The 23,699-nt window shown below is 61.3% G+C and overlaps 1 protein-coding gene across 12 annotated transcripts in view; it reads right to left on the reverse strand.

Annotated features, from left to right (window-relative positions):
• SZT2 (SZT2 subunit of KICSTOR complex) overlaps positions 1 to 23,699 on the reverse strand; it is a 71,035-nt gene that overhangs the window by 5,363 nt on the left and 41,973 nt on the right. For 6 of the 12 annotated variants that reach the window (XM_048862528.2, XM_075131920.1, XM_075131919.1 and 3 more), the window contains 25 exons: positions 23,490 to 23,642; positions 23,186 to 23,288; positions 22,727 to 22,844; positions 22,191 to 22,302; positions 21,467 to 21,585; positions 20,888 to 21,052; positions 19,511 to 19,592; positions 18,776 to 18,826; positions 15,220 to 15,408; positions 14,745 to 14,927; positions 14,375 to 14,550; positions 14,001 to 14,167; positions 13,558 to 13,655; positions 12,774 to 12,906; positions 12,465 to 12,592; positions 9,252 to 9,373; positions 8,502 to 8,684; positions 5,037 to 5,307; positions 4,706 to 4,785; positions 4,284 to 4,409; positions 3,766 to 3,968; positions 3,545 to 3,635; positions 2,152 to 2,232; positions 1,566 to 1,640; positions 464 to 529 (listed from right to left, as the gene is read on the reverse strand). In XM_048862528.2, the coding sequence (XP_048718485.2) occupies positions 464 to 529; positions 1,566 to 1,640; positions 2,152 to 2,232; positions 3,545 to 3,635; positions 3,766 to 3,968; positions 4,284 to 4,409; positions 4,706 to 4,785; positions 5,037 to 5,307; positions 8,502 to 8,684; positions 9,252 to 9,373; positions 12,465 to 12,592; positions 12,774 to 12,906; positions 13,558 to 13,655; positions 14,001 to 14,167; positions 14,375 to 14,550; positions 14,745 to 14,927; positions 15,220 to 15,408; positions 18,776 to 18,826; positions 19,511 to 19,592; positions 20,888 to 21,052; positions 21,467 to 21,585; positions 22,191 to 22,302; positions 22,727 to 22,844; positions 23,186 to 23,288; positions 23,490 to 23,642 (3,275 nt within the window). Of the gene's footprint in view, positions 1 to 463; positions 530 to 1,565; positions 1,641 to 2,151; positions 2,233 to 3,544; positions 3,636 to 3,765; positions 3,969 to 4,283; positions 4,410 to 4,705; positions 4,786 to 5,036; positions 5,329 to 8,501; positions 8,685 to 9,251; positions 9,374 to 12,464; positions 12,593 to 12,773; positions 12,907 to 13,557; positions 13,656 to 14,000; positions 14,168 to 14,374; positions 14,551 to 14,744; positions 14,928 to 15,219; positions 15,409 to 18,775; positions 18,827 to 19,510; positions 19,593 to 20,887; positions 21,053 to 21,466; positions 21,586 to 22,190; positions 22,303 to 22,726; positions 22,845 to 23,185; positions 23,289 to 23,489; positions 23,643 to 23,699 lie in introns of those variants that run through there. The other 6 variants (XM_048862533.2, XM_075131924.1, XM_075131922.1 and 3 more) reach the window with 5 other exon arrangements.

Below are 23,699 nucleotides of genomic sequence, written 5' to 3' on the forward strand. Positions count from 1 at the left end.
GGCTGGCTCCAGCACCTTCATTCCTCACAGGGATGCCCTCTGGGTTGCACCAAGGGGACAGAGCTGGCCCTGAGCGTTCGAGAAATGGGGGTGAACAAGCAGCCAAGGGGACTGGGCAGCACTACTCACTGCACCCAAACGCAGCACCCTCACCCCATGCCAGCATCAGAGAGGACACCAAGCGGATCTAAGAAGTGAGCCCAGCAAGAGGCGCCTTTGCCCCAGCCTGGGAGAGAGAAGCAAGACGAGCGAGGCTGTTTTCAAGCCCCCTCCTGAGGGCCCAGCTGCCTGCTGGGATGTCTCCCTCACGGGAACCACCTAGCAAGAGGCCCAGCATCAGCCAGCACCCAGGGCAGGAAGGGGCTGTGGGTACAGAGCACCCAGCATGCCTGGCAGGGCGAGGCCCAGCCCTGCACAGGGAGATGCTGCAGTGCCATGGCAGGAGTGGAAGGAGAGGACGTACCGCAGACTCAGAGATGGAGCTGGGTCCCATGCAGCTCTTGCTACGAGCTCTGGCCGTGAGAGCACCCTGATGGAGAGAGGAGACGCGCAGCCAGTGGGAACGGGGACACTGCCTTGCACTGCCCAGGCCTGCCCCTGTGCCCTGCCCGCCCTCCACGGGCCGCAGGGAGGAGACAGCACTCCAGCCCTGTGGAAGAGGGGCTGGCACTGCAGTCCCAGCCCCCGGGGGAGGAAAGGCCCTGCCCCTGCAATGAGCCCCATGCTAACCAGCCCTGCCCAGCGCTGCAGAGGGAGGCCAAGCACCAGCGAAGAACTGGGCAGTATCTCCCCATCAGATGCCCCAGCAGAGGTGGGACACCTGCCACCCACTGCAGAACCCTGGGTGACCTGCCGGCGCCTAGAGGGATCTATGGTGACAGGAGCTCAGCTCACCACATGAAGGCTCCCCGGAAAGCAGGCTCCATGTGCCCTCAGCAGCTGCTTCAAGGGCCTGGCAGACTTCAGCCCAGGGGAACAGCCCCACTAGCCAGCCAGGGCGATCAGCTCCTGGTAGGACCGGGTGCTCTGCTCCTCGCCCTGCTGGAACTTCTAGGGCGCTCGCTCCCTGGGGAAGGAGGATGTGTGCCCCATTCCCAGAGGCCTCCTGCACTCAGCCCAGACTGCTAGGGCAGCAGGCAATGGATGGCTGGCCCCTCTGGCAGCAGCCCGCTCCTTATAAGAGACCAGGAAAGCTGGCACGCTCCACATTCTACCACTGCTCCACTGGGGCTCCACGGGGAGCAGGGCAGACCCAAGGCACTGCAGTGGGCATAGCAATGCATGGTCCTGGAGGGGCCTCTCCCAGCCCAGGGTGGTCCATGTGCGTTCTTGGACCTGCTTCCCCCTTGTTCAAGTGAAGCAGAAGAGTTATTGCTTTTACTGTAGGAAGTCAGCCCCAGAGCAGCCGCCCCATGCCAGGGGCCTAGGGAAAGGTGGATGTGTTACCCGGAGCCCTTGCAGTCCTGCCCTCCTGTCCCGGCAGGTAGCAAGCTGGAGATTCCAGCCCTGCCTGCCCAGGCCCAGAGCATCCAGGACAGAGCAAGCACCTGCAGGCCAGCTGTTACCTGCGAGTTGACGGACTGGCCCATGGGGATCCGCGAGCACTCCAGCGCATACTGCTTCACGCAGAAGTAACAACCCTGAGGAGAGAGCGCACTAAGCACATGGCCCTGCTGCCAACAGCCTCCCACAGGGCCAGCAAGATCCTGTGCACATAGCCAGACCACACCCCAATCGTTCCTCAGCTCCCCTGGGCCAGGCATCAGATCTCCCGGCCTGGGCCCTCCCCCATCTCTGGCCTCACCACTCTAGTCCCAACGAGCCACGAAAACACTTTCCCTGGGGCATGGCTGAGCACCCTCACGGCCCGGGCTCTACCCTCTCGCTGCCTCTTGGGCATTCCAGGCCCTTCCTGGGCTGATCTGTGAGGAAGTGCGCTGGGCAGGGCCAGACGAGGGACAGCTCTGTCTAGACAGCGTCTCCACTCCCACCTGCCATGTGGGGCTCGTCTCCTTCAGCAGCTAGTTCTTCAGGGCAGGGACAGTGCCCAGCACGGTGTGAGCATGGCTGGCAGAAGCTCCATGAGGGCCCTAAGTGAGCTGGGCACAGAGAGCCCGGCTAGGGACGACAGACCTCTCTCTGCCCGCTCACCTGGAAGCCCAGCTCCATGAGTACGATGCCGCCCGGGAGGGCTCTCTGCAGGTGGTAGGTGGTGACTGGGGGGCTTGTGCTCTGGAGAGAAGAGGAAGAGAGCTGATCAGAAGGCAGGTGGGCACTGGTGCCCAGCAGCAGCCGCCATCCATGCCAACAGCCAGGCAGCAGAAGCTAGGAGAGGCAGCTGGCGTGGGCGTCCCTCCCTCTGGAGCCAGCTTGTTCCCCACACTGTTGGGAGTCCGGAGGGGGACCCAGGGCCACCCAGGGCTTGGTCTGTTTATCTGAGAGAAGGGGAAGAGGAGACTTGTCTGGAGACGCCCACCTTGGGAGGTGGTTTCTGGTCAAGGGTCCGTTAACCTGCATTACAACAAACCTAGGGACATGGTGGATTCACTGGCTCTTGGAGACTAAGCCTGACCGGACACCAGAGGGGCTGCTCTCTCCCCCAGCCCGAAACCCTCCCCACCAATTCCTGCCCAAAACCTCTCACTGCGGCCTGGGCGACACTAGAAAATTTACTCTGCTTAACTCGGCGTGTGAAAAATCCATCCCTCTGAACAGCGTAGTTAGGCCGACTTAACCCTGCCATGTAAACAATGCTAGGTTGATGGAGGAATTCTTCTTCTTCTCACTCAGGGAAGTGGACTGCCCGCAGATTTCCTCCCATTGGCATAGGTAGCAGCTACACTGACATGCTACAACCGCACAGCTGTGCCACTGTAGCATTTTAAGTGTAGACACACCCTGAGCTAGAGCAGATCTCACAGAAAGACACTCCTGGTCTGGGTGAAGAGACTGTGCTGGAGACCCACCTACATCCCTGGGTGAGTTGTTCTGATGGTTAACCAACCTCAAAGCTTCATTTGCACCTTATTTCTAGTCTGGGTGGTCTTGCTTCAGCTCCCAGCCACCAGAAGAGCCCTCTGCTATGGAGCTCTCCTCCCCAGATGGAACTGCAACCGCAACCAAACCCCCTCACTACCACAGACTGGGCTCCTTCAGTCTCCTACAGGCAGGTTTTCCTCATGCGACAAGCAGAGCATCACACTGCATTGTGTGTTACACAATTCACATACCCAGTGAGAGGCACCAGGGCCCAGAACACCCCTGGCTGGAGCTCTGGGAGAGAGGATGAATAAGCTGTGGAAGGAACCTGAAGGGTGAGCACTGGGTCCAGGGGCTGGGCAGGGTCTGCTGGGTTGCAGCTGTCAGAAGAGGTGCTAGATACTGGATGGACGTGCCAAGAGCATGCCCAGGGGCCCCAGGAGAGGGATGCGTAGAACCTCCAGGATCCCATGATTGGCTCTGCTCCCAGCAGCCTGGTGAATAGCCAAGAGCAGGCATGTGAGTGGAGCAGTGACCCATGCCCGCCCTAACACTCGGCTCTCACCTTCGGACTCCCATCTGCTTTGGGTTTGTAGGAGAAGGAGCCTCTCCCCTCAGTGCCCAGGAATGCCAGAGCTCGGATCCGGCTAGTGCTACTGCAAAGCAGACAGAACAAAGTCATCTGACCAGGGAGTCCAGCCAGAGTCACCCTACAAGTATGCCCTGCCCGCCCGGGCGTCACTGCACGGGGAGGGTGGGGGAGGGCAGTCTCTGAGTCACACTGACCTGCGGGCAGGCGAGGGAGGCCGCACCTGCACCAGGATGAAACCCATGCTCTGCAGGTACTGGATGTACTGCTGCAGGAAGGCGTTGCACATCTCCTGCAGCCAGGGCTCCTCCTTCAGCTTGCAGGGCAGCACCTCTGCCGAGTCGCAACTGTGGCTCCGGTCCCGCCCCGACGCTGTCGAGTCGCTCGAGCGATGGCGTTTCTGAAAGACAAGAGAGCCGGGGCAGCTAGCTCCTGCGGTAGAGAAGGGCCAGCAGGCGCTGCCCCGCCCGAGAAGAGAGGGACTGGCTGGCTGGCTGGCGATAGCCGCTCAGCTGCTGCCCCCGAGTGCTGGAACACAGGAATTGTCTGGCTGGACGGCTCCGAGGGCCTTCTGGCCCAGTGGCCTGACCCTGCACAGCTGGGGCAGAGCCCCTCCTCCAGCTCTGGGGGAACTGGCTCCCTCCCTGGGACAAGGCTGCAGCTCAGGCAGGATGGGCCCCATCACAGCACAACCCCCACTTGGTGAGTTGCTCACCTTCCCCTCCAGCTTCGCCTGTTGGTCGGCCTGGATCTGCTGCCGGAAAGCTGAGTCGAAGAGGAGTGGTGTGGCACAATAGTGAACCAGGCGAGAGGACTGCTTCAGGGTCTCCAGGTCTGCCAGCTGCACAGTACAAGGGGCACAGCTGCAGGGGATGGCCCATGGGAGCCTGCTTCTCCCCCAGGCCCATGCAGGGCGTCCTGCCCTTCCAGGGCCCACCAGCCTGCTCACCTGCCCAGGGGGACCACTGGCTCTTCAACCCTCCCCCGCACTAGTCCCACTGCAGGACTCCCCACCCCTGGGGCAACACCTCCCCTCCCCACATGTCCCTATGCCCCCAGCTGAGGCTCCACCTGCCCATGGGGGCAGTGACCATATCAGAGCGGGGCGAGATGGTCATGCTGATGGGCAGCACTTACTCCGATGGGCATGTTGGACTGCGCTGATCTCTGCTGCCACGTCACAAAGAGATTCTCAATCTTCATCTGCTTCTCCAGCTCTGAGAGGGAAAGGAGCAGCCATGGGATCCGGAGCCACAGCCAGGCCGCTCCCACCCTACAGGCTCCCACCGTCCCCCCACATAGAGTAAAGCCTCCAACCCCCCTTGAGCTGCGGGCCAGGCTTCCCACACTCCTGCTGGGAGAGGCCAGGGCTGGAAAGCAGGAGAGGCTGAAATGCTGTGGCTGTGAGCACCCCCATCCCCAGAAACCAGTGCCCGGGGCTGGACAAGCTGGGGGTCTCCCCCTTTACCTTTCCTCTCCAGGCTCTTGATTTCCAGGAACTGGGCACCATGCCAGGACACCGGGTCACGTGGCCCCAGCTCTGGGCCGAGGGGGACACCCTTCAGGGTGGTGACATCTCGCAGAGCCTCGTCAAAGGGCATCATGTCAGGGGGGAAGTGCAGGGACGGCAGACTGCGCGTGGAGCTGCTGAGCCGCCCTTGCTCCTTGCTGGGGGGAGGGCTCGAGCTCCGGATCAGGGCATCCACCTCCAGGGTGGAGTTCAGGAAGGGGTTTGGTTCCTACATAAACAAGAGACAGCCCTGAGACCCCCCCTCACCATGAGCCTGGGAATGGGAATCAGAGAGCCGAGAAAGCCCCTGAAGGCCCCTAGACCTTGCCCAACAGGGACAGGTCCCCAGAGCATAGCCCCAGGGCTCTGCCGAGTCCTACTTCTAATGTGGCCCCTGCCATAGGCAGCAGATTCCCCAGCCTGGCATGGCCTACCCCTCCCAGTTCATGCCCTTGGCCCCTGTTGCTGTGATAATTGTACCCGAACTGCAAGCTCAGCCACAGGAAGTGAGAGAAAGCTCATAAGAACCAGCTGGCAGGAAAAGGTGCAAAAGGGAGACGCGCTGAATTAGTCCCAACAAAAGGGCCTCCTGATAGAACTCGAGGACTGCGTTAAGATCATGCTTGGTGAACAAGAACAGGGTGGGATCAGAAATCTATGGACCAAAATTGGTGGGTTGGATGTTAGGTATAATTGTTGAACAAAACAATGAGGAAATGAACTATTCCACCCATCGCTCCCTTCAGAGGGGTCTTAAAAAGAAACAAAAAAAGAAAGTGTGATGGAATGCACCCTGGATTCACACCCTCCACGCTCGTGTAGTCATCCATGTACAGAGCATGCCTGCTGAGGGGTCACTTGAAAACTAACAACTTTCTGGTCAGTAGTATCATGGTGAAATGCATGTAGCAACTTTACACGTAAAGGTATGAACGTGAGTTGGAATCATGACTGACGTGCATTTACCAGACAAGTCTGAAGAACGGGTAAACTGGTTTCTCAAACACAACGGACAATTTTACACCTCTAGCCAGGTGTCAACAAAGCTGATGGGCCACCACTAAAGCTGCGAGTTTGTCATGGAAGTCACAGAATCCATGACTTCCCGGGACCCCTGCAGCGGTCAGTACAGCTGATCCGGGAGCAGCTCTGGCAGCCCCTGGGTCAGCCGTACTGGCCGCTGCTGGGGCAGTCTCGGGATGGGCAGGAGTTTGGGTGTGGGAGGGGGCTCAGGGCTGGGGCAGGAGGTTGGGGCATGGGAGGGGTGAGGGCTCTGGCTGGCGCTTACCTCGGGGGGCTTCCCGGAAGCGGTGATGGGGCCCTCCCGCAGCCACTCGGAGCTGAGGCGAGGCCAGGTGGCTCCATGCGCTGCCTGCGCTTGCAGGTGCTGCTCCTGCAGCTGCCACTGGCCACAGTTTCCGGCTAATGGGAGCCGCAAAGCTAGTGCGCAGAGACCCCTGGCGGCGCCTCCGCATAGGAGCCAAGGAGCATGTCGCCACTTCCAGAGAGCCGCACAGAGCCAGCCAGGAAGGCTGCCAGCCCCGCCAACGTCCCACAGCAGCAGCAGGGATCCCCGCCCTGAGCTCCCAAGATTTAGTCATGGGTATATTAGTACAAGTCATGGACAGGTCACAGGCTGTGAATTTTTGTTTACTGCCAGTAACCTGACCATGACTTTTACTAAAAATACCAGTGACTAAAACGTAACCTTAGCCATCACCTCTCAAGCAGCCATTCTTTGTTCCTGATCCCGTTCCTAGACAAACAGATTCTGCATCTTAGCAAACAACAGCATGAAACCTCTTTCCCACCAGACTCTATGTCTCCTTTCTCTGAGCCAGAAAGATCTTTATCTAGGGGTCACGCTCCGGAAAATGCACTTCAACGGGGGACTGACCTATAAAGGTGAGGGGCAAAACCACCCCAAGTTCTCTCTCTCTTTTCACAAGAGAGCAGAAAGAGCCGCAGACCTTAGGAGCAGAGCCTGACCAGAAACTTGGTCAGCATTGCTACTGAAAACCTGTGGTAAGAATTTCACCTTGAACTAGAATCATAGAATATCAGGGTTGGAAGGGACCTCAGGAGGTCATCTAGTCCAACCCCCTGCTCAAAGCAGGACCAATCCCCAATTAAATCATCCCAGTCAGGGCTTTGTCAAGCCTGACCTTAAAAACTTCTAAGGAAGGAGATTCTACCACCTCCCTAGGTAACGCATTCCAGTGTTTCACCACCCTCCCAGTAAAAAACTTTTTCCTAATATCCAACCTAAACCTCCCCCACTGCAACTTGAGACCATTACTCCTTGTCCTGTCATCTTCTACCACTGAGAACAGTCTAGAACCATCCTCTCTGGAACCACCTCTCAGGTAGTTGAAAGCAGCTATCAAATCCCCCCTCATTCTTCTCTTCTGCAGGCTAAACAATCCCAGCTCCCTCAGCCTCTCCTCATAAGTCATGTGTTCCAGACCCCTAATCATTTTTGTTGCCCTTCGCTGGACTTTCTCCAATTTATCCACATCCTTCTTGTAGTGTGGGGCCCAAAACTGGACACAGTACTCCAGATGAGGCCTCACCAATGTCGAATAGAGGGGGACGATCACATCCCTCGATCTGCTGGCAATGCCCCTACTTATACATCCCAAAATGCCATTGGCCTTCTTGGCAACAAGGGCACACTGCTGACTCCTGTCCAGCTTCTCGTCCACTGTCATCCCTAGGTCCTTTTCCGCAGAACTGCTGCCTAGCCATTCGGTCCCTAGTCTGTAGCTGTGCATTGGGTTCTTCCGTCCTAAGTGCAGGACCCTGCACTTATCCTTATTGAACCTCATCAGATTTCTTTTGGCCCAATCCTCCAATTTGTCTAGGTCCCTCTGTATCCTATCCCTGCCCTCCAGCGTATCTACCACTCCTCCCAGTTTAGTATCATCCGCAAATTTGCTGAGAGTGCAATCCACACCATCCTCCAGATCATTTATGAAGATATTGAAAAAACTAAGGCTAGTTTAAGTTTAGAATGTGTTTTATCTTTATTTCTCTTGTAACTGGTACTGACTTCAAATCCTAGCTTCTGCTGTTAAAGAAACTGGTTTTATTCTTTAATCAAAATTACTCCCATGCTGTGAGCTGTGTGGGTAGCTGCATTGAGGTGGCAAGCTGCTGCACGTTGTTCCCTTACAGGAACAACAGACTGAACGATATCTGGACTGCCCAGAATACCACACACATTTCTGAGGGGGAATTTGGGACTGGGAGTGGGTTGGGGTCACCTGACAAGTAGTGACCGAGGCTGTTGGGAGCCAGTGTGTCCTGGGGTTTGCGGACAGGCTCTGGGTTAGAATTGCCGAACCACACTCGTGGTGCCCGGTGAGTGGCCCAGGTGGGAGCTACGGCAGGAAAGCCTTACAGGGCTGGCAGTGCCATTACCTGCTTGCTGTCCTCATGCCAGGGTGTGTCCAGGTAGCAGTAGTGATGGAAAAGCCCCAGTTTCTGACTGAGGAGGCAATGCACGACGTGGGAGCGGGCGTTCTGCCACTGCAGCAGGCGGGTGAGCGAGCTGTTCAAGGAGCTGCCCAGGTCCGGGGACCAGTTGTAGGTGTAGAGCATCAGCTAGGCGGGAAGGGAGATGGTGAGAGCTCTGCTGGGGGAGGGCCCGCACCAGCTGAGCCCCGGCCAGGCCGCTGTGACCCAGGAGCCCGTGGGCTGCTGCTGCTTGGTGGGTCCCTGCTGCACCACCAGCTGGCTTCCACTACAGGACGTGGGGTGGGGGGCACAGCTGGGAGGCCACAGCACCAACTCAGCGCCCAGCCGATCACCACGGTGACGTGTCCTGGTGTTCACACCTGCTCTGCAGCACGAGGGCCCAGAGATGCTGACAGCAAAGCACCTGGGAGCACAGGCTGGCCATGGGCCTTTGGGAGCCACCAAGGCTTTGGGACCAACAGCTGTCATCAGCATGCCCGGTCGGAGAGCGTGGCAGTGCCAGGCCGCAGGGAGACCACTGGGTTTGCCGTGCAAGAGCAGACAGAGAGGCAGCTGCACAGCACTGCCCTGGCACGGCTGCCTGCTCCGCCCCACCTCACTGTTATGCAGGGCCCCGTGAGGAGCCAGGCCAGGCTGTCCTCACCCACGGCCCCCGCTCGGACGGGCTCCGGGCCAGGCTGGATTTGTGCCCACCTTCTTGTCGAGGATCTCCAGGAGAAGGAATCTCTGTCGCGGGGCCAGCGAGGGGCTGGAGTTGGAGCCCTTCTCCGCCAAGCTCAGCTCCATGGCCTCGAAGTGCTGGAGCCCCTTGTGGGCTGAAAGAGACCAGAGAGAACCACAATGTGCCTTCCTGCTGCTCACTGCCCGCACCTTGCAGGGAGGCGTTGGCAGGAACCTGGGCGCCACAGACCCCCTGTCCTCGGGAAGGAGGCCCAGGACAGCAACTAGCTGGGAACCAGCTGGAGCGTATCAGTGCTGGAGCCTGCCAAGACCCAGCTGGCCAGGAGGGCTACACCGTAAGTTCCAGACTAATCCCCAACCACGCATGCCAATATTTGCTCCGGGCAGGCTGGCCGTGCAGCGGCAAGAGCCCACCCCCCACCCTCAGCACTGAAGATCCCAGAGCGACTTGGCAAAGTTGCCCCAGACCCACGCTGGGCTGCAGTGTTCTGTGTCCATGTCTGATACCAATTCCCGCCCCCAGAGGTGGGTGCATTTCAGTGGGTATGTAGGGAAGGACCAAACATTGAGGGCCACCAAGCTGTAGGGAGCACTCCCCTTGTGCTCCCCAGCCCTGTCTCAACGGAGGGCCCCTGTGATGCTGCCATGCCAGGTCTAGGGTGGAGCCAAGGCCCCCTCCTGCCATCCAGTCCTGAGCTAAGGGCATCCTAGCCATACCCTTCTCTCGGGCCACGCCCCCTCTCTGTGCTGACATCACAGGGAAAGGGAGCTGGCCCTACCCGCCATGCTGGGGTGACCCAGGCCATGCTGCACCAGAGTCTCAGTCTGTAGAGCACTGGGAAGCAGCTACTCCTGGCTTCCCCACTTCCTAGGCAACAGTCACCCCCAGATCCCTGCCTCTCCCGGGAGGACAAGTGCTCAGGGCACTAGTGTTAGAGCCACACGGACACACTTGAAACCACAGCAGCACAGAGCCCAGCCCCTCTGCTGGCTGCAGGTCTCCTGTGTCTGCAGCCCCTAGGGGCGGGACAGCCCCGTGGCTGAACCTGGTCAGATTAGCCCTAATCAGCAGCATGTGCAGCGTTCCCTGCCGTGGCAGGAGCACTTGCACAGCCGCCCGCTTCCACTCCAGCGCAGAGGCCCGGAGGCAGCCTGCAGCTGCCCTTCCACTGGGTGGCACAAGGACTGGGGTAGCAGTGGCCCAAGCGCTGGCTCATCACTCCAGCGAGAGACTCACATTTTAACCTCCTGACACCTGCTCCTGCTGCGTCTCACTGCAGGCGAAGACAACGTCAGCTCCCCAAGCCTGCGCAGGCCCCAGCTCGACCAGCGCTACCTGCTCTGGGGCCTAGTCAGGACACGGGCCGGAAGGGACCATGACAGCGCTGGCGAACGGGAGCACCCCCAGCCAAAGATGGGCCCAGGGGCACATCCCCGACTCCAGGCAGGGCTAAGGCGGAGAGCTCAGGCAAGACAGGAGCAGGGCTCAGGTCAGGCCGGTACCATGCAGCGCCACATCTCCCAAGCTGCTCTCACTGGCCACTCTCAGCTGGTAGGAAAACCTCAACGCAGGGACGCCTGCGCAGCTGCTGCAGAAAGGGGTGAAGGGACTGCCCCGTGCACCCCGGCGGGCTCAGCGCCTCTGCCTGGATGATTGCTGAGACATCAGCTGTGCTCACTATTTCATCCCCCCATGCGAGAATCCGGGAGGGTCACAGACCTGTGCAATTTACTGCAGGTGGCCACGTTCTGGAGCCATGAGTGGATGGCGCTGGGAAGACGTTTTATTTTTCCCCAGCCAAGGTGCCAGGCCCAGGGGCACATACACAGCCCACCATGGGGAACGCAGGGCAGCTTCGGGCGCTGCGCATTCCTGTGTGGGACATCTGCCACGAGCAGCATCATGCTGGTGGGCACTCATGGTGGGTGGCGCTTATTTTGTGGGCGTGGCTTGGAAGAGTGCCCTGCAAGTGTGAAGGTGCCCAGCTGCAAAAAGTGCCCAGCCTGTGCTTGGAGCCCACCCAAAGGGCAGAGGGGAGCTGATGGCAAAACCTGCTCAGGCCACCGTACGGACACTCGGCATGGCCCTTCTTGGGAAGCAGAGGCGGTTTCTAGTCAGGAACATCAGGTCTCGTCTGCCCTGGCTCCATCAGGGTCTTGAGCACAGGATGGGAGGATCAAACCCTTCCCAAAGAGCTTTCCTGCAGAGTGCACGCGCTGAACACCAGTGTTGGCAGCCTCACCCCTGGGTGCTGGTACAGTCAGAGCCCCAGAGCTCTGCAGCCACCCAGAGACCAGGCCTGAATTTTAATGGGAAGGACCGGACCCTGGGTACACATACACCCACCCACTCACCGAGCAGCAGCCCCCCGTGATTCTCCTCAGCAGAGGATGAAGTTTTGATAGAGCTGATGCTGGAGGAGTTCCTCTTGTTGCTCTCCACATTCTCCTGAGCACCAGCTCTGAGCCTGTTTCGCTGGGACCTCACTCCCCTCCCTTTGCCCCACATGGGCAATAAGTGTTGCCCAAGGGGGCGGGAGACTAAGGGCAGAACCCCTGCAGGAAGCCAGCCAGGGTGGGCATTGTCCAAGCCAGCTACCCGCTCTGATGAAGGAGCAGCATGTCTGGGGACAGCACAGTGTGTTCCCCAGGGGCGCCAGCTTGTCCCTCCCTGCAGCCCCTGTAGGGCCTGGCCTTCCCTTGTCCATACGGCGCGCCACCTGCAGGAAAAAAGCCCCCCGCTCACTGCGCTGCGAGATTCCGGCAAAGCAGAGATAGGTTAAAACTCCCGGCGGGCCCTGGCCCAGGAGAGTTACCCTCTGCTCAGCCACCGCACATTGCTCTGGGTGGAGCAGCCACCCGGTGCGGCCTGAGGGGTGCACGGCGCAGCCTGCGCCGCACGCATTGCTGGGGCGTCTCAGAGCAATGGCTCCTCCTGGAGGATGTGCCGTGTGGGGTGTTCGCTAGGACACAGGCGGACTGGGAGAGGGGGACTTGGGGTAGGGCAAGCCTGGCAGCTTGGCCTACAGGCCCAAGCCTGAGTCCCAGCTGGGGTGAAACAAGCCCGACAGGGGCCACGAGAGAGTCTGAGAACAAATGCCTTGTGGGTCCAGAGCTGGGCATGGGAAGTTTCCACCTGGGCGCCTGCCCTCTCCCAACACGGCTTGCTGGGGCCCCCGGGCGGCTCCCCAGACCCACAGGATGCCTGCCCCCGGCCCCGCTCACCCTGCTCCGTGCTGTAGCGCCACTGGGGGAAGTTGCGTCCCAGCAGGATGAAACGTCGGACGGCCGCGGGCCGAGGACTGGAGCGCTGACTGGGGTTATATGGAAGGAAGGTGGCGCCCCGAGGGCAGCTGCAGAGGAGAGCACCACACAGAGCATTGGCCGCCAGGAGCCACCCCACCCAATCCCTGCCAGCTGCAACAGGGAGCGTGGCAGCAACCCCCCACCCTACCTCCCAGCTGAGCTCAGGGCAGCCGACTCCCTGGGCCCTTCTCCCAACCCCACAGCCGATCCCCCCAGCAAGACACTCACCAGTGCTGCTGGAACACCTTGACAGCGGTGTCGCTCGCCAGGGCCGTGACCAGGCTCACCACCTCCTCCAGGATGGAGGAGAGCAGGAAGCGGGAGACGATCTCCACCGAGCACTGCTGCACCGAAGGACACCCTGCCCCGCACAGGAGAAGCGGCATGAGCCACACACACACCCAGTCACAAAAGCGGCCTGCTGGGAGCAGAGGGAGCTGGCCTCCTGCCGGGTTCTCAGAGTGCTCACCCTAGTGGGGACACGCTTGGCAGAGCACGGACTGGGAGGAGCCGCAAGGGTCTCAGGCTGGTATTCCGAAGGCACCAGAGCTCCTCTGCAGAGCTGGACAGCGCCCGACTCTAAAGCGCACTGCGTGGGGCTGGGCTCTGGCCTGTCTCCTCTGGCGGGAGCCCGCTGGCTGCAGACGCCTAGCAGACGCTCCCACATCGAACCCTCCTGATGGGCTGGGGAGTATGACCAGGTCTCCCAGGCTTCCATGTGCCAGACCACAAGCCTTGGCCTCTGTGCGGGCATGTGCAACACTGGACACTGGCTGGCCAGTGCAGGCCCATCTGTCAGAGGCCGGGTTACTGCTGAAGCTACACCCCGGGCACATGGTGCCTTTAAGGAAACAAACAGCACTTACAAGCTGGGCTAGAGGCACAGGCTGGGGGTCAGCATGGGCCAGAGGAAGGAATGGTTACACGGGGTCCCACAGACAAAGCTCTGGGGAGAAGATCCCCATTCCAGCCCCATCCTGCAAGGCAGGGGAGATGGGCCCGTAGTACATACCCAGCCGACTCATGAATGCCATCCACTGCCGGCAGGTCTGACTGAAGAGCGGGTGCATGGTGCCCACCTCCCCTTCCTCGAGCTGGCAGACTTGGCGCCTGTGGGGGCAGGGCACTGGTTATGCAGCCGAGGCCAGAGACAGACATAAGGGGCAGTGCAAAGCAGAAGCTAGAGGGATGAGTGGATGGTGGTGTCCCCCCTGGGCACATGTGATGTCTGGCCACTCTCCGTCCCTCCCTGTCCACACGCAATGCCCTGTGTGGGTCACCACAAGCCTCGGGCCCAGTGGGCCAAAGCCCCTCTTGCTCAGAGTCCTGCCATGCACACAGCAGCAAGGGCAGCCAGACACAGCGTGAGGCCTGCTGTGGCCATCGCAGCACCACACCGTGCGCCTTCCCGGGCTGCTGTGGGTACAGCTGGCTGGCCGCGCGGGGGGCACTTGCCTCTGGGCCTGCTCCAGCTCGGCCGTGGCAGAAGCACGCTCCTGGCTCAGGTGCTGCTTGACGCTCTCTGTCTTGTGGCGGCGGCGGGTGCGACTCTCCTCTGGCCGCTCCAGCACGATGTCATCAGTGGTTTTGGGGCTGCCCAGCTCCGAGGAGTCGGCCTTACTCTGGGGGGCGGGGCACGAGAGGGGGTGAAGAGTGGAGAGAAGCAAAGCTCTGACCTCCCCTTGCCCGCCCACCCCAGCTGGCTCCCAGCTATAGGCCTGTCCCCAGCACAGCTGGCTCCTCCCCTCCCAGGCCCCGCTGTGACCCCAGCCCCGGGGGCCGGGCTCAGTCTGAGCACCCTGCTACAGCCCACGTCCTTCTGAGTGTACCAGCATGTCCCAGAAGCTCCGGCGTCCCATCTTGTTTGTGGGCGTGACTGGCTCGCCAGAGCCAGAGCTGGGGGCTGAGGCGAAGTGCAGAGGGGGCGGGGGCACTCTACCAGCACCAGCAGTGCCCGCAGGAAGAGCCAGCCCCTTGGTCTCCGACATGGTCCTCCTGAGGCCTCCTGCAGACAGAGTACACATCAGAACCTGGGCAGAGGCTGTGAACCCAGCACTGGAGCAGCACGGTGGGGAGCGCTCAGCCAGAGCAGCCTCCCCACGGAACCAGGTCTCCCTGGCTCCAGGACACAGCTGGCTGAGGGTCCTGGCCCCACAGATGCTCATGGCAAGAAGACCCAGAAGAGACCCTGCAGCTTACCGCCACCGCTTTGCTCCTCCAGCGGGCAGGCAGCCTCCATGCAGAGTGGGGCCGGCAGCACTCGGAACTCCATGACCGCGTCGCACAGGGCGTGGCGCACGGCGCTGCGCAGCTTCTCCGACAGCTGCAGGGGGCTGATGTTCCCTTTCTCCCAGACATCCAAGCGCACCAGGGTGCAGGCAGCTGCAGGAAGAGGGTAGTCACCAGAGCTGCACGGCCCCTGCAGAGGGATGATCCCCCACAAGGCTCAGAGACACCTACAGCCACATGATGCCCTCTCCCCTGGGCACAACAGGCCCTCCCCAGCTCCAGCGAGCCATCCTGGGGACACGGTTGGAGGGCCCCCCCCCCAGAGCCCTGAGCCCACTCTGTCTATGGTGCCCAGAGCTCGCCCGTCAGGCTGAAGCTCCTGCCCGGGCATAGGGTCAAGGTAGCTGCTCAGCGGCTGGGACTGGCTTCAGTACAGAACATGCACCTGGTTGGAGGGTGCCGGGCTCAGCATGGTGCCTGCTGACTGCAGTGAGGCTCTCAAAGTCTGAGTCCTGCAGCAGGTCTGTGCCAGGTGGAGACGGGGGCAGCTCCAGGGGACTAGACCGTTCCCAGCGCGCCAGTGAGAGGGGGCTGCCACGCTCATCCACGAATGACAGAGCAATGCACGCAATTCCTGCAGGAGAGGACAGCCCGAGTCACTGTGTGTCCGCCCTGCACTGGACACCCCCAGCCCACAGGGACTCTGGGCCCATGGTCCCTGGCCGGGGGAGCAGAGGGGATGGGTTGCAGATGCCCACATGATGTCTGGAGGAAGGTGCGTGGGGGTCCTGTACTCATCATGCTGCGTTTGTATTGTTGCTTTGGTGCCAGGAATCTAGCTATGCTGCCCTGGATCCCCCACCCCCCAGAATGCTGCCCTCCCCCGCCCCCCATGGATGTCCCCGCAGCACCCTAGCTAGAACATGCCCTCCCCACTTCCGGGACAGGGCTCTGGTGTCCTTGCTCCTCTCCAGGCCAGCAGCCAACACTCTTCAGTAGCCCCCTCTGGGCCAGCACAGTGGTGCAGGACCTGTAGCTCCTGGTGGTGATGCTGGGGAAGGCTCCAGGCCTGCACTGGGGTTTTTACCCCCTCAGGGACTCACCCTGCAGGGGCAGACAGAGTGAGGGGATCTGGGTGCAGGGCATAAAGCAGTTAGTTATTTGTATGGCAGGAGCCAGACCCTCGACTGGCCCCACTGTGCCACACACAGCCAGAGGCCTTGTCCCCAGGGGTCCGCAATCTCCATCGGGGCATGGGGCACCAGCAGGAGAGGAAGGGAGGCAGCAGCAGTGGCAGGAGCAGGTGACACAGCCCAGCCCTGGGACCATAACTCAGCCACCCAACCCCTGCTAGCCCTACCCAGCCACACACTGTGCTTCTTAGTGCAGCTCTCCGAACAGCCACAGAACGGCAGCACCACGCTGATTTTGCAGACAGCAGCCCATGCAGGAAAGGCCTGTGCAGGAAAGGAGGCTAAGAGCAACATGTCCACTGCACATTGTCCTGTGTGGGGTCCCCGCACTGCTGTGTCTCTGGAGAGAGAGCTGGCTCCCCATGGGCCACCAGGAGGGCCCTGGCAACTGGGAGGGGGTGCGGGGAAGCTGGCGGGGTAAGGGCGAGATCCCTCCTAGGGGCAGTATGCGCAAGGCAGCCCAGGAACCGACACTTAAGGGCACGGAGACAGGCAAGTCACTGCACAGCGGCTGGCACACGAACGCGCGCAGGACCCACGCGCAGGACCCACGCGCAGTGTGTGTCAGTTACATGCCAGCAACAGTGGCCATCACAGGGACCGCCAAGGCCCTGCCCCAATCCATCTCACGGGAGGGTAACCCCCTCCCCTGCAGAGGGCAGTAAGTCATTCTCAGGGTGCCAGCAACCCAGCTGGGAGAGTGGGTCACCAGGGCTGCCCATCACACAGGGAGGGCAGCAGGTGGCCGTGGCCTGCCCCGACTCAGCACCGGAAGCAGCGACTCCTTTTCCAGGGGGTGGAGGGAAGCTTCCAGCAGAGCAGGAGTCAGCAGAACGGCAGGTTTTTATCTTAGTGCCGCACCTCAGACGGTGCTGGGCCACTTCCCCTGCGGGGAGGGGGCGCAAAGGAAGGTGAAGAGAAGCAAGTGATGCCCCCTGCTACACACACTCCAGAGCGCAGTGCCCACCTTGGCAGCCCAGAGAGGTGCTGAGGTGGTGCCTTTTCCTGGCGCCCACATGTCAGAGCTCTGCAGTCTGGGATGGCAGCAGAGCGCTCAGATAGGTTCCCTGCAGCCTGCCCTTCTCCCAGGACATGCCCTGAAGTGTCGGTGGCAGATTCCCAGCAAGGTGGGTGCTGAGAGACGTTCATTGAGGACTATGATCATCATCCAGTTTGACCAGGCACGTAGCAGGCCAGAGACAATCTCTCCTGGGATTCTTGGATCCAGCCTAGAACTTCGGTCTGAGCTAGAGCAATGGCTAATTACATCCAAAGTTTAATTTGTTTATAGTCTGAATTGCCTAGTTCAGCATCCCGCCCCAGATCCCGTTCGGCCTCAGTCTGCCAGCCTGAAGAGCCCTCTGCTAGCCAAACACGAGGCTCCGCCCCACAGGTAGGTACTCAGACACGCTCCAATCACCCCTTCTCTCTCTCTTGCCAACACACTGAGCTCCTTTAGTCTCTCCTGACCAGGCAGGCTTTCCAGCTCACGAGTCCTCCTTGGGACTCCTGAACCTTCCATCCCCCGAACGCACGCACACCTGAATGGGACACAGTAGCCAGGGCTGGTCCCTGTCTGCCTGCAGCAGGAGGGCTGCTACCCCCTCCCTGGGGCAGGGCTAGCAGTGCGGCTTTTTGACCTGCCTGACTCCCCAGGCCTGCTCTGTGAGTGCCTGCCCCAGACAGATGGCTGGTTCCCATGGGCTGCCCCAGCACGAGAGGCCAGCCAGGATCCAGGCACAATGCTCTAGAGCAGGGGAACAGGCTGGTGTCCACCAGAGCAGACCCACTGTTGCACCTGCAGGGGGCTCGCTCCTCCTCCAGATGCCAACGCTGCCAGTCCCATTATGAGAGCAGAGGGGAGCTCAGCTGCGGGGTCCCCACGCTGGGCATGGTGGCTGGGAGCTGCGGGGGCCCCACTATGGCTGGGCCTGATGCCTGCAGCAGCTCAGAGCTGCCCACTGCCACCCACAGCAGATGGGAGCTTCGGGGTTCCCCTGCTGCCTCATGCCGCGGGAGGACCCTGAGGTTCCCAGCTGCTGCAGGCTGAAGTCATGGAGGTCTCGTGAAGTCAGGGACTCCATGACTTCCATAAGAAAATCATAGCCTTAACCATTGCTGGTGTGATGGTGTTTAAGGCCCAGCTGAAACTGCAAACCTACTCTCCCACTCTCGGGCACAGCCTAGACGGGCAGCAACCGAGATCATGGTCCTCCCACTTCCTGCCAGGATTCCCACCCAGACCCACACTGATGGAGATTAGGGCTTTGTCCCCTCCTTTGTCCCCGTTTCCACTGGAAGTGCGGGCCAGACTGCAGCAACCACCCAGCCCCATCGCACCGGATCCCCTCCATCCAGCCCCATCACACCAGGGGTGCTGGCCACTATAAACCCCCAATGCAGCCACCTGGGTCTTGGGGTGCAGGGTGACCCCACACAGCTTTATGGACGCAGCCATGGAGGGAGCCTGTACCCTGTGGGCACTGCCTGCAGCATGCCCTGGTGGCAGGAGACATGTTCCCATTGTACAGAGCCCTGGAGCTCCCTGGGCTGAGCTAGGGGGCGGGGGGAGCCAGGAGCAGAACACTCTCTCCAGGGGATTTGAGGGTCATGGCCCCAGGCAGCAGCAGCCTCCTGCTCACTGACCCCACAGGCCGCTGGGAAAAGGGAGCCTGGAGTCACAGACAGCCACACAACGAGCCAGTGCTGAAGCCACAATACAACCCAACCAGTCCATGGCAGGAACCAAAGAGGGGCCAGGTGGGGGGAGGGGAAGAGGTTCAGTGCAACACGAACCACAGGTGCTACCTTGAAAGTGGGAGAGCGGAAACAGGTGCTGCACAAGGTCCGACATGGTTCCTACACAACAGAAGAGCATTCAGAGGGCACCGCGGGCCACACCAGCCTCACCACAGTCAGACACAGAAGGGACACCACCACCCAGCACAGGAGGGGCACAAGGGACCAGCTCCAAGCACAGGACGAGCAAGCTCTCCTCCAACAGCCCACAAGAATGGGCAGGGCACTGCACCCATAACAAATCCTCAGGAGCAGGTGCCTACGGTGCTCAAGGGACTCCATTGCCAGGCGCCTGCACCCAGCGGACCTGCCCTTCCCCACCCAGGACCCTGAACCCTGAGGGTTACCACACCCTCCTACCTGTTGGAACCCAGCTGCGTCTCACCCCAGAGCTGGCTGAACAGTGACCAGGGCGCACTGGGGCCCTCAGGGAACAGCGCCGCAGGAGCTCGGCCATGTCCAAGGAGCCTCCAGCCAGCCCCAGAGCTGCACTGCAGCAACACCGCTCCAACGGAAGGAATGGGGCAGGGGACCCTCTCCAAGCTGTGCTGGGCCCAACGGCCACGGCGGGGCTTTTCCCTGGGGGGACTCCCCAGGGAACAGATGATCCCCACGGCACCAAATCCACACTCTGCGCACAGGGCACGTGCTGCCTTCCTTTCCCTGTGGGACGCTCAGCACGAGAAAGCAGCTCCCTGCTGCTCAGCCCCTCACCCGATGCTGGAGAGCCCAGCGCCCCAGTACCTTTGCCGCCAGTGCCTTGGCCACCGGGCTTGTTGTACAGGTAGAGATCTAGGTCGGGACTGCCACTCTGCTGGACGTAGTGCTGGGGAGCAGAGACGGAGCGGAGTGAAGGGCGTGCCAGGGTAAGCACCCCGCTGAGCGATGGGAGGTGGACCCAGCCACATCAGCAGGAGAGCAGAGCCTTGTCCCCAGGGACGGGCGCATGCCAACCCAGCGTGGCTTCACCCACTGTAAGCGCTCTGCCTCCAGCCACATGAGCAGGTCCCTTGCTAACCCTGAGCCCACCCCACATGGCATCTGCTTCAGCCCTGCCCTCCGTGCTCGGCCCTCATCATCTACCAGCCTCTGGGACTCAATGGGCCCTGGGCCGGTGCATAGCAACCTGCCTTGCTTGCTAGTGGCATCACCCCCTCAGCCACAAGTCCAGAAAGGCTGCCTGGGACACTGAGCTGCCTAAGATGGCTGTCAACCTGCCAGGCCCCACAGCTGGAGGAGAGGGGAGCAGACAGCCTGCCAGCCAAGCAGCACACTGCTGGGGGTCAGCGGGCGCTGAACTCTCCACCACCGGCCAGCCCCACCTTCACGCTTTGCTGTGGAGTGGGTGGGGCTAGAGGCTGGGTTCCGGAGTCTGAGCCTTCCTTAAAGGCATGAAGCCCTTGGACACACATGGCAGCACACCCAGGAAGCTGGAGCCCAGCAGACCCAGGGGAAGGCTCAGCACCCACATGGAGGCTGGCACAGCAGCCCTGCTCATTCTGTAGGTGTGGCATGGCTGGCCAGAAGTGCTGGCTCAGTGGGGCCAGGAGACAGAGCCACGGGGCATTGTCAGAATGGAAAGAGACAGACGTGGCAGGGGTGTCTCCATGGTGACTGCCAGGAACAGGACCATCAGCTTAGCTAAACACAGATGAGTGCTGCAGCTGGGCCCCTCCTACTCCCCACCCTCCTTGTCCTCTAGGTCATACCCCCCCTCACCCCAGGGCCTCAACCCCCTCCCCACCCATGTCGGCCCTTGGCTGCGCTTTGCTGTGCAGAGCGCTAGCTCTGTGGGGCATCAGCCTGTGCGTGGGGACAATGCCCAGTGCAGTGCAGTAGGGAAGTGGGGGGTGACTGCAGGGTAAGGAACCAGCACCAGGCAGTGCTGCCTGCACCCACTGCTCCCGGAGGGCTCTTCTCTTTGGGTGGCATTTCACTCTTCTCAGGCTCCAGAGCGGAGGGTCAGCCTGGACCACTCCACCACTGCCCATAAGCGCAGCCAGGCAGCCACAGACTGCACCCTCTGCAGCAGGTGGCACCTACCCAGTCTGAGCCCTGCACTCATACCACCCCCCAGCCCACTGTGGGAACATGGCCGCACGCAGGGCCCCAGCCCCTCACCTTGAAGTGGTGCTCAACGTTGCTGTCTGTGTACTTGGGGGTGTGCAGGAAGATGAGCAGGTTCTGGCGCAGGTAACAGGCCACGGCATGGAGCCAGGGCAGAGAGGCAGAGGGCAGAGTGAACTGGAGGACTTCTGTGGGCGGAGAGCCCGGGGGCTGGATGAACTGTGAAGAGGAAACCTGCTAATCCCTGGGCACAGCACTCCTGGGAAAGGCAGCGTCAGACAGGCCCCTCCGAGCGCTGCTGCACACAGAACCCCTGAGGACCCAGCAGATGTACAAGGGGTGTTCATGGGCACCCTGTTCCAGAGATGGCCTGAAATAGGGGGTCTGCACTCAGACACCTGACAGGGGGCCTGTGCCACCCCAGCGCCTGACACCCTGGCCATGGAGACAGCCTAAGGCAGTGGATGCTGATTTTCAGCTGTTCCCTGCAGAGGCAGGGAGACTGGCCCAGGGGTGGGGGACAGCAGAGGCGCAGCTGGACTGGGGGCTCCTGGTCTCTAGCAGGGTTATGGATCTGGTTCCGGGTTCTGTACTGCACAGGGCAGCTGGCTGCAGGCCCTGGGGAAGCGTTACCTCCACGTCGGCTGGGGTCAGCTTGCAGTTCCGCACCAGCATGACAGTGATGATGTCCAAAGTGGCTTCATCCAGACGCCTGCGCAGAACCTTCACCAGCTCGTCTGTGATCTCGGGCCCTGGGGAGAAGCAGAGGTGAGAGCAGCCCCCAGGACAACATTCTCATCGGGGCACCACCACCGGAGGTCCTGCCCCACCCCTCAAGCAGGGCACCCGCCTGTCACAGCAAACCCCGAGAGGCCACGTGCCAGAGCAAGCTGCTCCCATCGGTGGAGCAGCCCTGGCACCAACCAGGGGAGGCATGGCACTGTCTGGGCCGCACATGGCATGTGGGGTTTGACCCTGGGGCCATCTGGCATCAATGCCCAGGACAGCTAGGGGGCAAGGGGAGAACAGGGCCCAGCCAAGGGAGAAACTGTTCCCCCTGCACCGAGACATGCCCCATGCCACACTGAGCTGCTGAGTCCAAGCCCCAGCACCTGGGGCATTGCTCAGAAAACAGCCAGGGCAGAGAACCTTGCCCCCCAGCCCACCCCCCACCACTGCCCCGGGGCGATCTTGCCCCCCAGCCCACTGCCCCGGGGGCGATCCTACCCCCAGCCCACCCCCACTCCCACTGCCCAGGGCGCACCCCAGCCCAACCCTGCCACTCCCACACCACTGCCCAGGGTAGGGGGTGATCGATCCTGTGCCTCCCCTCCCCTCCCTGGAGGTCATGACTCACCTGCTGGGGCGACACCATGCACCGTGAGCTGGATGTGTCTGTCCACCTGGCCCACAGGGCGGGCAGAGTCTGCGCTGCGGCAGGAGGCTGTGTCTAAGGAGGAGCGCAAGCCCTGGGGGGAACAAAGGGGCTACACTAGACACACCTTCTTCCACAGCCCCACCCAGAACTACTGGGGAGTCACTGAGCTCTGGCAAGGTCCAGCACCTGCCGCTGCTCAGACGACCCCCCTACCCCACCCTGTCTGCAATTCCCCCCACATACCTCCCTGCCCTACCCGCAACCCCCCTACCCCACACTGCCCCCTGCCCTGCCTGTAATTCCCCCACCTGTACCCCCCAACCCTCCCATGCCCCACATGCACCCCCTCACAAACCCATGACTGCCTACCACAGAGGAAATGGGGCTGCTCCCTTTATCCCAGGCTTTCGGCGCCCACCACCACTGCGTGCCCATGCTGGGCTCACTGACCCGCCCCCCACAACCCTGAGGAGCTGCCCCAGATCCCGCATGGACAGAGAGCACTGCAGACTTACTGTCTGATCCTCCGTGTAAATGGGCTCCTGACTGCGCGTCAGAGCCAGCGAGCGGCACACACAGCCCTGGATGCTCTCCCCTTCCCACGCCTTCCCGCTGTGGGTGGTTTCAGAGAGTCTGGGCACAGGGAGAGAGGGACGGGAGAAGTGTGGGGCAGCAGCCTCAGCCCTAGGGGGTGGGGCCTGGGGCATTAAGGTGTCAGTGAAAAGGAGCAAGAGTTCAGTGGGGTTTTTACTGCAGGCTCAACGGGTCTCCGTGTGGAGGGCCAGGCAGCAGCGGGCAGGAGGGACCCAGTCTGCCTGGCACCCCGGTGGAATGGTGCAGTCACTGCGGGTGCTGCCCAGACACAGACCGTCCCTGCCCCAAGGAGCCCAGAAATCCAGGGCAATAGCCCGGGATGGGGGCACGGCCTAGGGACAAGGCGACCAGGGGCAGGGTTGGGGAAGGGGGCTCCTTACCGGAGGTAGAAGACTGACTTGGTGGATCGCTCCTGGTAGACAAACATGTTCTTCCTGTTCACCACGCAGAAAGCATTGAGCACCGAGCGCAGCGCCTGGATAGCTGCAGAGACACAGGACACTGAGCTCTGTTCTGCAGCCCGCTGCCCAACTGAGCGCTCTGCCCCCTGGTGCAGACATGGGGCCTCCGCAGGCACCGCTCAGACTCCCGCCTGCCGGATGCTTGGGAAAGGCAGGGCCCGCCCGTCTGTGTCAGCAGGGCAGTCGGTCCCTATGGCAGCGAGGGGACCCCGATGGTACGCACCTCGCGAGACTCCCATGTTGGGCCCCATCTTGAGACGGGAGTGCACATGGATGAGGGTGCTCCACACCACGGGGCAGGCAAAGTGACCTGGCATGAACTGCATGGTGGCTGCCAGGTAGTCACGGGGCTGGTAGCTCTCCTCGGTGGAGTAATCTGCAGGGCAGAGAGTAGGGCACTCTGGTCATGCCGGGGCTGCAGGCCTTTCCCTGC

This window comes from Caretta caretta, chromosome 8 (genome assembly GCF_965140235.1).
Source record: "Caretta caretta isolate rCarCar2 chromosome 8, rCarCar1.hap1, whole genome shotgun sequence".
NCBI lineage: Eukaryota > Metazoa > Chordata > Testudines > Cheloniidae > Caretta > Caretta caretta.